This window comes from Carassius auratus, chromosome 31, assembly GCF_003368295.1.
Source record: "Carassius auratus strain Wakin chromosome 31, ASM336829v1, whole genome shotgun sequence".
Lineage (NCBI taxonomy): Eukaryota > Metazoa > Chordata > Actinopteri > Cypriniformes > Cyprinidae > Carassius > Carassius auratus.
In genome coordinates this window covers 13294420-13306701 of record NC_039273.1, presented here as the reverse complement: position 1 = coordinate 13306701, position 12282 = coordinate 13294420, and the positions used below count along the sequence as shown (strand labels likewise).

Genomic DNA, 12282 nt, shown 5'->3' with positions numbered 1-12282 from the left:
ACTTGCTGGTATCAGTCGGTTTGTATACTGCTGATGAGAGAAAAATGTGAACTTGAAATGGAACGTTTCAGCACAGATTGTTTTACGAACTTCTCACAATATAATGTTTGCTATGAGTTTAAACAATAGCACAGAGAGACAGAGGTCCTCATAGAAAAAAAAATATGTTAAACATTTTTGATGTAAATTCAAGCTCACTTCTCAATTCAGTTGATGTTTGAATAAACTGTTTGAATTATTCTATTTTCCTGTTGCCCAGTGATATAATTTTCTGTTTGAAGTAGATTATTAAAATGTGTCTAATCCTTTTAGTTGAAGATGTTTTCTCTAAAATCCCATTGAAAAAAACCTAGTTGTTCAGTCAGTTGATTTTATGATTTATTTTAAGCTTTTCCTGGACTTCTTTTCAGTGTTTCAGCATTTGTAGGTCATTTGTGATCAGGACAATTTACTGTATAGAACGTCACTCATTCAGTCATTTCCTTTTATACAAAGAAGCATAGCTCACCCAACAATGAAAATATGCCGAGAATTTATTAGTGGTCGACCGATATATATATATCGCCTAGGGCCGATATATCGGCCGATATTTGAAGTTTTTCTGTTTGGACAATGTGTTCGATGCAGAACTTATTTTGATGTCACTGAGAGCTGCAGTGCCTGAGCGCACACAGTGCTCACACACTCAGTTCAACAGTTCTGTCTAATATGGATAGAAGTCGGTCTATAATCAGATAGAATGGTTAAACAAAGGAATTAATGTATACAGAAATTATTATAACGATTGCTTTTATATTAGGCCTATTAGAAAAGGAAGGCAAATATTATAATATTTTCTCATTTTCTATCAGCATTAAGCAAACACGCATTTATGTACTTTGTTAATCCATTATCAAATTAATTCAAATTTCTTACATATTAAGAATAATAATGTTTACAAAATTTTTATCGGCTTCATATTGGCTACCAGCCCCCCTGCTTTCCAAGATATCAGCATTGGCTGTCAAAAAACACATATCGCTCGACCACTAGAATTTATTCACCCTCAGGCCATCCAAGATGATGAAATTTTACATTACAGCACTTGCTCACCAATGGATCCTCTGCAGTGAATGGGTGCCATCAGAATGAGCAGTATCATGGATAGAGGACAATTTTTTTTGCCAGAAGCAACCATTTGGTTATGGTTTGGTATTTGGTTTTACACATGGATTATTTTTTTTGGGCCATATGAACTCTCATTCTGATGGCACCCATTCACTGCTGAGGATCCATAAGTGAGCGAGTTCTGTAATGCAAAATTTCACCAAATCTGAATCTCAAAAACAGACTCCTCTACATCTTGTATGGCCTGAGGGCGAGTACATTTTCAGCAAAATTTACATTTTTCAATCAACTATTCTAAGTTGTCTAAATTACTGTTTTCCTCTTTTTCTCTCCGCATTAATACGCTTTGGAGCAGCTACAGGTCATCAGATATATTTTTATGTTTTGTGTATATATTATTAGGGTGGTAGACCTGATGTAAAGGTCAGCAGATGGATGTCTGATATCTTACCAATTCCTTCTCTCTCAGGGATGTAGCTTGTAAAGGAAGTGTGTTTGGTATGCTGCGGACAGCTTGTTTTCTCCTGGCCTGTGGAGCTGTTTATTAGGTTTAGTGTCATCCCCATTCATCTCGCTTTTTCCACCTGCCGTTTTTGTCATCAGCCGCTAATATGTCCTTAAATATAAACCGCTGTGAAGATTAAAATGGCAAACTATATGAAGCTACAGTACTTTTAACAGATGTCACTTACTAATGAACTACTGTAAAATGTGACTATGATTCAAATACATAATCATCTCTCTGTGACAAATTATTGGTTAGCGATTTTATTTTTGTACTGGAGAAAATTCTGCAACATGCATTCAGTGTCGCGTCTTGTCATCATACAATTTTTTTTAATTTGTACATGCTTTTTATAGAATAAAATGGCTTTTCTAGGTTGATATGACTGTAACATTTGTTTTATGCATTTATTTAGGTGTAATTTCTTTTTTTTTAAATGAACATTTTTATCATGATATAAATGTCAATGAATCTTTAAAGGGGGCGTGAAATGCTCGTTTTCACTCAATATCCTGTTAATCTTGAGTACCTATAGAGTAGTACTGCATCCTTCATAACTCCAAAAAGTCTTTAGTTTTATTATATTCATAAGAGAAAGATAGTCTGTACCAATTTTTCCCGGAAAAACACGACCGGCTGGAGGCGTGACGTGAGGGCGGAGCTAAAGAATCACGAGCGCGAGTAAGCTTTTGCGTTGAGAGCGTTTGGAAGCTGTGACACCGTGAGGACAAAACCAACCAAAACAAACCATGGCTAACAGTCAGATTCAGTGTATATTTATGAAATTTAACAAGAGCAGCATCAGCAACAACGTCTCTATGTGGTATGTACTGAAACTGTTTATATTTGCTTAGCGGTTTTGGAAAATGACTTAGTTCCACTTTGTCGTCTTTTTTTTTTTTTTTTTAAGCTGTACATGTGGAAACTGCAGTTTGATGACAACATCGCATGTTGTTTACTTGATGTGCTCACGCGCCGATAGCTAAGTTAATAACACAAAGATATTTGAAGCAGTTTTACTCACCGCATGCGGTTCCAACACACGATCGTGACCCTTTTTCGTTGAGACTGCATTATCCTTAAGAAATAAACGATGTACAAATCCGGCGTCAAACTGGACCTTGTCTGTAAAACGAGCATCTTTCGAAATGCAGGGGAACAAACACACAGACTTGCACAACTCCGTTGATGCTCTGTAAACTCCATCCACTTGTCCCTTAATGCTGTTTCTATTTTGGTAATCTGTGCAGGGTTGTCTTGCCCTGGCAACCAAAAAACACACTCCTTTTGTGACATTTCGCGACGCTCTCGCTCTGATCAGTGACCTTCTGTTGTGCTCTCAGTGCTCTGCTATACGGGAGTGCGCGCTCTTCCGGCAGAAGTGCCCTCAGGACCCATATAAGGAAATTCCGCTCCATCTAACGTCACACAGAGCCATACTCGAAAAAAACTTTCCTAAACTTGTGACAAACCGGAAGAGGTATTTTTGGAACAGAAATACTCCTTCAAACGTACAACTTAATTTGTGAAACTTTGTCCATGTTTAGCATGGGAATCCAACTCTTTAACAGTGTAAAAACACTCAGTATGCATGAAATAGCGTTTCACCCCCCCTTTAATTATTAACATTTAGATCGTTACATGGTATATAATGACATGTAGGACTAATAAGCTGCGAGATGTTAATTCCTGAAATGGAAATAATTGCTATTTAGTGCAGATATTTACTGTGCAAGATGCAGTCTGATGTTTTATTCTGAAGATCAGTATTGGACAGTATGATCCTTTTACATATTGACTTATATAACTGAGCACTTTACATTTTAGTCAGTTAACCGTGAAGCTCCTTTTGTGAGTGTCAGTTCCACATGCTCTCATATGAGCATCATTCATTAGCAATTTGTTATGTAAGGCATGTTAGAATTGATCACCCCTTATGTCTTTGTTGATAAGCCATTAGAGCAGCAGAGGGAATCCTACTGAAGTGTGTAAAACGTCTTGAAATGTGGAAGTCCCAAGTGCATGTGATGTAACGAGGAAAGAAAGGAAGAAAGGATGCAAAGGAAGACCAGGGAAAGAACGTACACCACTTTAGTCCAGAATTCTTTATACTCCAATCACACAGGAGTTTAAGCATGGGAAATTACACCACAACAAATATGAGCAACAGGATATGATGTCATACTCCAGCGTGCCTCGTTTTGTATAATCCAGTAGTTCTCAAACAAGTTACACCTATAACATTGTTTTTGTTGTTTTTTCTGTTGGTGCAAGCTTAAAGGAATATTTGGTCACTTTATTTTGTGACCCAATTCTCACTATTAACTAACCATTAACTATGACTTTTGTCTCGATTAACTCCTGATTTGCTGCTTATTAATAGTTTATAAGGTAGTTGTTAAGTTTAGGGTATTAGGTAGGATTATGGATGTCATGCATTATATGTACTTTATAAGCACTAATAAACAGCAAATATGTTAATTATAGGCATGCTAATATGCAACTAGTTTTTAGTGAGAATTGGACCCTCTACTAAAGTGTTTCCGAATATTTAACCACAGAATGAATGCCGCCATCGTTTACTCCCCGTCGTTTTGTTCCAAAACATGTATGCATTTCTTTCTTCTGAAAAACCCAAGCAAACAAAATAAATTTTATAAAATGAAAGTTCAATTTTGGTGGAAGGACCCTATGTGATCAGCTTCTAAAAATAAAAAATAAATACATCATATGTAAAATTTTAAATAACATTTAGAAAGGATTACAGTGTATTTGGAACAGAGTAAGTTATTTAATTTAGGCAGTAAGTGTTAATTTAGCTAATTTTCAAACCTTTTTTGCTGTCTAGAAGTATTTTAACTTATATTATGGATACTTGGCTGTTATGTTCAAAAAAGGATTGCTGAATCCAGCGTTTCTGGTTTAAAAGCTACTCTAAATTCATGTTGAGAAAATTGACTTTAGGGTGATAAAATAAAATCCAGTTTTTTTTGTTGATTTAAATACAATTACAATATATATATACTTTAATCAGCACAGTTAATACATAGCTTGAGGATGGTCAACACTTATTCCCATCTCAAAATCCTGAAGAAAGTATGTGAGCGATGCAACAAGCTTTGGTGTAAACGAGCTATATTAATCTTGTCAATAGATCAGAAATTAGAAATGATTCTCAATTTTGAATAAAATTGATTAAATATTTATTTTTTATTAATATTTTTCATGTCATTAACTTATGATTAAAAAGTAAATATAATTAATTGTATTATATGCCACCCAATTGCAAATGATTTGTTTAACTTATTGAAATATGATTAAACAGCCTATCACTGACGTGAAGTCAATCCATTTTACAATTGAATTTGCAGTTTAGTGTCAAATTAGGGTGGATTCTTTAATTTTGCCACTTTTTTCTCTGCTTCCATTTAAAGTCTGTATACCCCATGTCTCCACCCAGCATTTGCTTATGGCTGTTGTTCCTGTCTTGTGCAGACTGAATCTTCACAGTTATGCAGAGCTTTCTCATAAAGGACCTACAGCTGGCTTCCTGCTAGTTAATTATAGTCCTCTCAAGGGAGAGCTCCCAAGAAACAGACAGACATCTTTTTTTTTATGTGTGTAACATAAAATTTGTGCTTGATTTGTTTTTTAGGATATATGCTTCCAATTTGAGCTGTAAAATCTGTCCTTGTTTCTTTTAACTAATGCTTAATCGTAAAACACTAAAAGGATTATTCCAACCCAAAATGAAAATGTTGTCAATCACTTACCCCCATGTCATTCCAAACCTGTAAAATATAGTTTGTCTTCAGAACACAGTTTAAGATGTTTTGCTTGAAAACCGGGAGGCTTGTGACTGTCCCATAAACTGCCAGTTAAATTACACTGTCAAGATCCAGAAAAATATGAAAAGCATCGTCAGAATAGTCCATCTGCCATCAGTGGTTCAACCGCAACATTAAAAAATACTTTTTGCACTAGAAGAAAACAAAAATAATAACTTTATTCAACATATAGCTCATCTGTGTCAGTCGCGACACAAGGATGCGCTGTTTTTTTTAACGTTCAAATCAAGCGTAAATACATGCAGAAAATGTATCCGTGTGGCACGGCTGTGTCAGCGTATGCGTATGCTGCCTGCTTTCAGCGGATATTCTCCAAAATGTTGTTACAGTGAATAAAGTTGTTATTTTTGTTTTCTTCGCGTACACAAAGTATTCTCGTCACTTCATAATGTTACGGTTGAACTACTGATGGGAGATGGACTATTCTGACAATGTCTTTCATACTTTTCTGGACCATGACAGTCTAACTTACTTGGCAGTCTATGGGACAGTCACAAGCCTCCCGGTTTTCATCCAAAATATCTTAAATTGTGTTGTGACGAACAAAGCTTTTGCGGGTTTGGAACGATTTGGAGGTAAGTGATTAGTGACATAATTCAATTTCAGGGGTGGGGTATCCCTTTAAATCAGTTGTTCCCAAACTTTTTGCAGCATGCACCCCTTTCTAGAGTTTGACACCTGTCAAGCACCCCCCAACACCTTACTCTGGTTAAACTTCACATTTTTAACTGCAATAACTAAGTATAAATATTCCGGTTAAACTTCACATTTTTATTTGCAATAACTTAATACAAATATTTACTGTAAATTAGAAAACAAAGAAATCTGTTATAAATGCAAAAGATTTCTCCCTTGATTTCTTTAAAGTGCCTGTTTTTAACCAGGTGTCCATTTTGATTAATGTAGTAAGTGAAAAATAAATGTACGAATTATCAGTTATCCCCTAATGTGAACAGGGTGGGGCTATTGTGACAGATGTGTTCGTAAAATGAAATTAAATCATGAGTAAGTTATAGCTTGGAATGTGTAATTTTATTTCTTAATAAAACTTTCGCATGTGAAGTTTACCTCAGTTAAATAAGTAAAAATAATAAAGAGACAATCTTTTCCCCCCGCCATTACAAACATTCTATCACGCACCCCCGGTGGTCAGTCTGCGCACCACTAGGGGTGTGTGCACCCCAGTTTGGGAACCACTGCTTTAAATGTTGTTTCCCAACCTTTATTTATTTATTTATTTATTTAATTTAATTTAATTTGTATTTATTTTTTGTCGTATATACCCCCGAAACTCAACTGAAAAGTTTCAGGAAAACATTCATCAAGACCAAACCAGAAATGTGTTGGTGTTGAACACTGTTATTTCTATTAAAATTATTTTTTGAACATAATATGATGTATAATAAATTAATATGTCTCATAATTGAATTATAAATAGATAAATGTTTTTGCATGTTTATTAGTTCCAGCAGTTCAATTTGAGGTCTTTAGACTAGTTTACCTCAGGTAACATTTTGCAAGTGATAGCACTTATTGTTGCTTTATTTGTGTTGTCATCTGGTGTTTGAGTGTAACCAAATTCAGCCTGCTTCTGTTTTGGATGAGCAGTAGCAATGTGCTTTGAAAGTTTAATTTTAGGTTTTGCAGTGGGGACAGCTGGGAGAAGGGAGGGCCATGATGTCTTCTAGAGAGACAAGAGGCAGAAACTATTTTAATTCAGCTCACAGCACACTGTCTGTTTAGATGTCAGCTCTTTCTTCATCTCCCAGGATTTAGCACAAGTCGGAGTGGACTTGATGATCTCATGTCTCGTTCCTGTCTGTCCTGTGGATCGCAGCAGGAAAAGGGCAGACAGAGGGAGGGAGAAGTACAGTTCTCTGTGCTTATTGGGATGGCATATAAAGTTCTGATCAAATATACATTTTATTTTTTCATAAATTTTACAACGGCACTTCTGGAAAATATAGATTAAGCTATTTTGAAACATCATAGCTAGTATGTTGATGGTCCAAAATGGTCTGTCAGATTTGACCAGTTTGGACCATATAGAAACCAGCATCAATGTTTCAGAAACTTTCAGATTAAAAGGATTGTTCACCCCAAAAATAATATTCTGTAATCCTTTACTCACCCCTATTCTATTTCATGCTTGTATGATTGTACATTGAAAATGTTTTAGCTGTTTTTGTTGTTGTTTGTGACTTTGAAAGTAAATAGGGTCCAAAAGTTCCAAAAAGGACATAAAAGTAGTTTAATTGTAATCCATACATCTCCACTGGTTTAATCAAAGTCATCTGAAGTAATTTAGTCGTTATGTATGATAAGCAGAACATTTTGGAACAGCATCGGGTGAATAATTGATGACAGAATTTTAATTTAAGTGGTCTACACCTTTATTATTGATTTGCCAGCAGGAGGAGAAGGGAAATACATTAAAATATACAATACCTTTGAAAAAAATTGGGGGCAGTAGTTCTTTTTTTTTTTTTCAAAGAAAATGATATTGATAGAAATTGAAAGTCACATTGATCAAAAGTCATTTCAAATACATGCTATTAAAAACTTTCTGTTCGAGTAATTCCTTAAAATTTCCACCAAAAATAAGCAACACAACTATTTTAAACACTGATAATAATAAGAAATGTTTCTGAGCACCAAATCAGCATATTAAAAAATGATTTGTAAAGGATCATGCAGAACGTTTCATTTTTTTTTATCACAAGTACATTTAAATAATCTTTTATAAAATTGCACTTAATCTTTTTTTTCAGCTTTGCCATCACAAAAAAATAAAATAAAACAATTATTTTTATACACACACACACAATATATAAAAAAACTGTTATTTTAGATTGCAATAATTTTTCATATTACTGATTACAGATTTTTTTATCAAATAAATGCAGCCTTGTTGATCTTAATAGACCGTTTCAAAACCATAAAAAAAAAAAATCGTAAATATAATGCAACTAGTGGCATAATTAGGTCAGATGCTTTCAAATGGGCCTGTGCTGTCTGTTAAATCTAACAGTGTCTCAGTTTATAATTTAAACTGTTATTATTCTAAACCTGTAGAATTTATTTCATTATTGACCCCTTTTTTTGTCAAACAGAATGCTTGCCTTTTGTTTGAAGGGCCTCTGATATTAAGCAGCACCTGCTCAGCCGAAGTGAATGTGCCAGACTTCATAATCCCAAATTATGCTGATTACGCATTTATCATGCAAATGATGTTTCGTCTTGTGGAGCGAATATGGTGGTTTTGGCAGCTGTGGGAAGTGCAGCCACAGAGCTCTCCTGAAGGTATTCAAGGTGAAGCATCCATAATAAAGTGCTGTGTTTGCTGAGCTCTAGGCTTCGGTATGTTTTCTGCCAGATAAACAGACAAGAGCTGACATCTTTACAGCCGCACGGTTAGACCTGAGACAGAAGGGGCACGAGGAGCAGGCGCGGGCCTCTTCCACTCCTTAAGATCCTATACAGCATCCATCAAACTGCATTTCATTCTCAAGGTTCACCCTGCTCTAGGGCAGTGGCATTGTATTGTAGAGGACGTCGCCTGTGTAAAGCCTGTCTAGAATTCGTTTTTCACTGCTGTCAAGTTTTCCGAGACCTGTCCTCCTCGCTTGAATGGCTGTGTGAGTGATCTCTCTGCATTTGTTAGGTTTTACTGACGTTTGCTCAGTTTGGACGGACCAGCATAGAGCGAGAGAGTCGAGCAGCTCATTATCCAGGCAAGCTGGCCTCACAGTGGCAGCGGCTGCGCGCCTGAAGCCGAGTCACTGAAGCACTCAGCGGTGTAATAACATCTCCAAAACTGCTCCCCGTCTGTCCCTTTCTCTCCCAGCAGTGGCTCAGAGTTCAAACTCACCTTTCAATTTTGCTGGCTTTGTGGCCCGCTGAGAGTTCAGTTTGAACTTTTGAGTTGTTCCGAACAAGGCAAAGGACTCTGTGCACAGCATTTCTGCTGAAAACTCAGCAGACTTTTTAGGATTTTGAGTTCCCATTTACCAAAGCATCAGTAGTACCGGTAGTAGCAGCAGAATTCTTCTCTGTCTGTTTAATACTGTATATTAAATACAGAGCTCAATAATATATTTTTTTCTTCTTCTGCTGGGCTGGTTGAATCAGTCGTTCAGTTTTTTTTAATTTTTACTGGTCCACCAATTAAAAAAAAAAAAAAAAAAAAAAAAAAATATATATATATATATATATATATATATATATATATATATATATATATATATATATATATATATATATATATATATAAAATATTACAATTAATTAATTATTATTTAAAAAATTTTTGCTTTTGAATTTTTTACTGTAACCAGTATTTATATTTATATTTAACGGTTCAGTTTATTATTTTTACTGGTTCCACCACAAAATAAGGTTAACATTATTTCTTAGACTAAACTATTAATCAATTATTGAAAATATTATACCTGTTGCTTTTTGGTTTGGTTTGGAATTTGTATAACATTTCAGTTTATTTATTAATTCACACTGGTCCCACACGAAAATAATTTTTTTGAAACAAACTATATGACATTAAAAAAATAATAATAATTAATTACTAATTATATATTATATTTTTAATTTGTTTTAATTACTAAATATCTTGCATGTATTTCTCTCTCTCTCTCTCTCTCTCTCATATATATATATATATATATATATATATATATATTCTGATTATTATTACTATTTTACTAACGCCATATAATTTGATTCTGTGTCTTTATGCTGAACTTCAGATCATTACATCAGTAGCTTGTGATGTGCTAAATAGGGCATGGGATTCTACTGTGAATCTCCATGTTGGCAAATCTACTCAGTCTTCCCCCATGCTGCTCGGAGGCAGTGACATTACTGTAAGGAACCAGCATAAGACCTCATCTTGGAGTTTGTCCCACTTTTTCTACCTTCCCTTAGAAACCTGCCCTCTTTTTTTTCCATCTAGACTTGTGTTTGCATTTCCTAACCCATATCCTAGGAATGCCATACAGGTGGGCATATGTATCAGGGTCAACAAGGCATCTGGACAAGATGGATGTCTGTGGATAAAAGGCACTGCTGAATAATTTGCGTTTCCCGATAAGAAAGTTACAGAACAATATTTCACATGCAGTCATGGCAGATTGGGGTCGACTGTGCAGCGGGTAGGATCCGGGGGTGCCTGGCTCATTTAAAAAGTGTTTCCCATCTCAGTAGTGTGGTCTACAGAGAAATGTAGTTGAAATAGTGTTTCACAGTTCTGTATCAGTCCTGTATTTAAACTTTGTGATGTCTTGTTTTATTTTTCTTCAGATCAGATGTATTCTACTGTACATTGCGGTTTGAATTTGAATGCCCAAGGCTCAGAATTAACCAGTGTTAAATATTTATTAGACAATATATATATATAATATATATATATATATATATATATATATATATATATATATATATATATATATATATATATATTTGCCAGCGAGAAAAAAATTATGTAAAAGAAACACTTCATTATTTTTCTCACATCACCTGCAAATCTTTTTTTACATTTTTTATCTAAAATCCCCCCCAAAAATGTTTGATTGTATAAAATTTCATTAAAAAATTATGTATGATTGGTATTTGTAAAAATTGCGAATTGGGTAAAATGTAGCTCATGCAAATCTAAAATTTTTTTAGTCATAGGTTTTTTTTCTTTTTTTTGCAGTGTTATCATTAAAACATAATCCTATATTCAGCATTTCCTTGTCTACTTGTGGTATGAAGAGCTTTCTCTCTCACTGGTCGTACGACAATCAAGTTGTGTATCAAACATTTTGTGTTTGGCCCAGTGTAGCTATAAGCAATGTGTTTAATATAGCATTGTATTAAAACTGCACGCATTCTCTCTCTCTCTCTCACTCTCTCTCTCTCTCTCAGAAATACAGATATCAGGATGAGGATACCACATCGCCTCCAGAACAAAGCTCTCCACACCTACCAGGGGATGTGCGTCCTCCTGAGCTGGTGCAGGTGTCGGAGAAGAACATCTCCCAGATTGAGAATGTACACGGCTATGTTTCCCATTCACACATCTCTCCTATGAAGGTAAAATCTCCCAGCATTCCTCTGGCTCCATGACAGATTTCTGTGCTGCATGGCATCTATATTCTGTGTCTCTGTGCACTCTGTAAACATGCTTGAATGTTGTGTGTGATAGAATCTCCATCAGTGTCATGTTTACACATGCACAAACATAAACACAAAATCATTTACATTCATGTACACTAAATGAAGACTCAGATTCAATTAGCAAATTAATCATCAGCTGAAGTCTGTTTATTTCAGATGAGAGTGCTGACGGATGTTTTCCGTGCAGAGCTCACAAACACGATCTAGAATTAAATTTGTGGTAGATTATTTTCATTATCGATTAGTGATTTTATCAATAAAATCAGCTCTGTTGGTGACACTTTAGTACGAAAAAGCAGATGCATTTATTGAAATGTATAGAACATTGTATCTTGGATGAATATTTCAGTTCAGTGTTTTGAGGGATGTGAAGTAGTTTCTGCCACTGAAATGTAAGAAAAGTTTTTTCTAGCCTCATCTTTGTTTGCTGGTTTCAAATGGTTTATGGCAACGCTGGCAACCACCTTAGAAATAACTAGAAAAAAATATATATTTATTAATAAATTGTTTTTTGCTTTTTGTTTTGGATTTTTTACAGCCCATCTGTATTTAACCAGCTAGATAATATTATCCATCTATCCGTCTATCCATCTATGTAATATTTTATGTATATGCATGTATATGTGTGTATGTATGTGTATATATATA

At 34.9% G+C, this 12282-nt stretch overlaps 1 protein-coding gene across 14 annotated transcripts in view; it reads left to right on the top strand.

The window, feature by feature from the left end:
• Positions 1–12282, top strand: part of LOC113050581 (disks large homolog 1-like) — a 111314-nt gene that overhangs the window by 33503 nt on the left and 65529 nt on the right. For all 14 annotated transcript variants that reach the window (XR_003276781.1, XR_003276780.1, XM_026213704.1 and 11 more), the window contains exon 4: positions 11383–11550. Coding sequence is in view for 12 of the 14 variants with exons in the window: in XM_026213704.1 (XP_026069489.1) it covers positions 11383–11550 (168 nt within the window). In the remaining 2 variants the exon portion in view is untranslated. The remainder of the gene's footprint in view (positions 1–11382; positions 11551–12282) is intronic.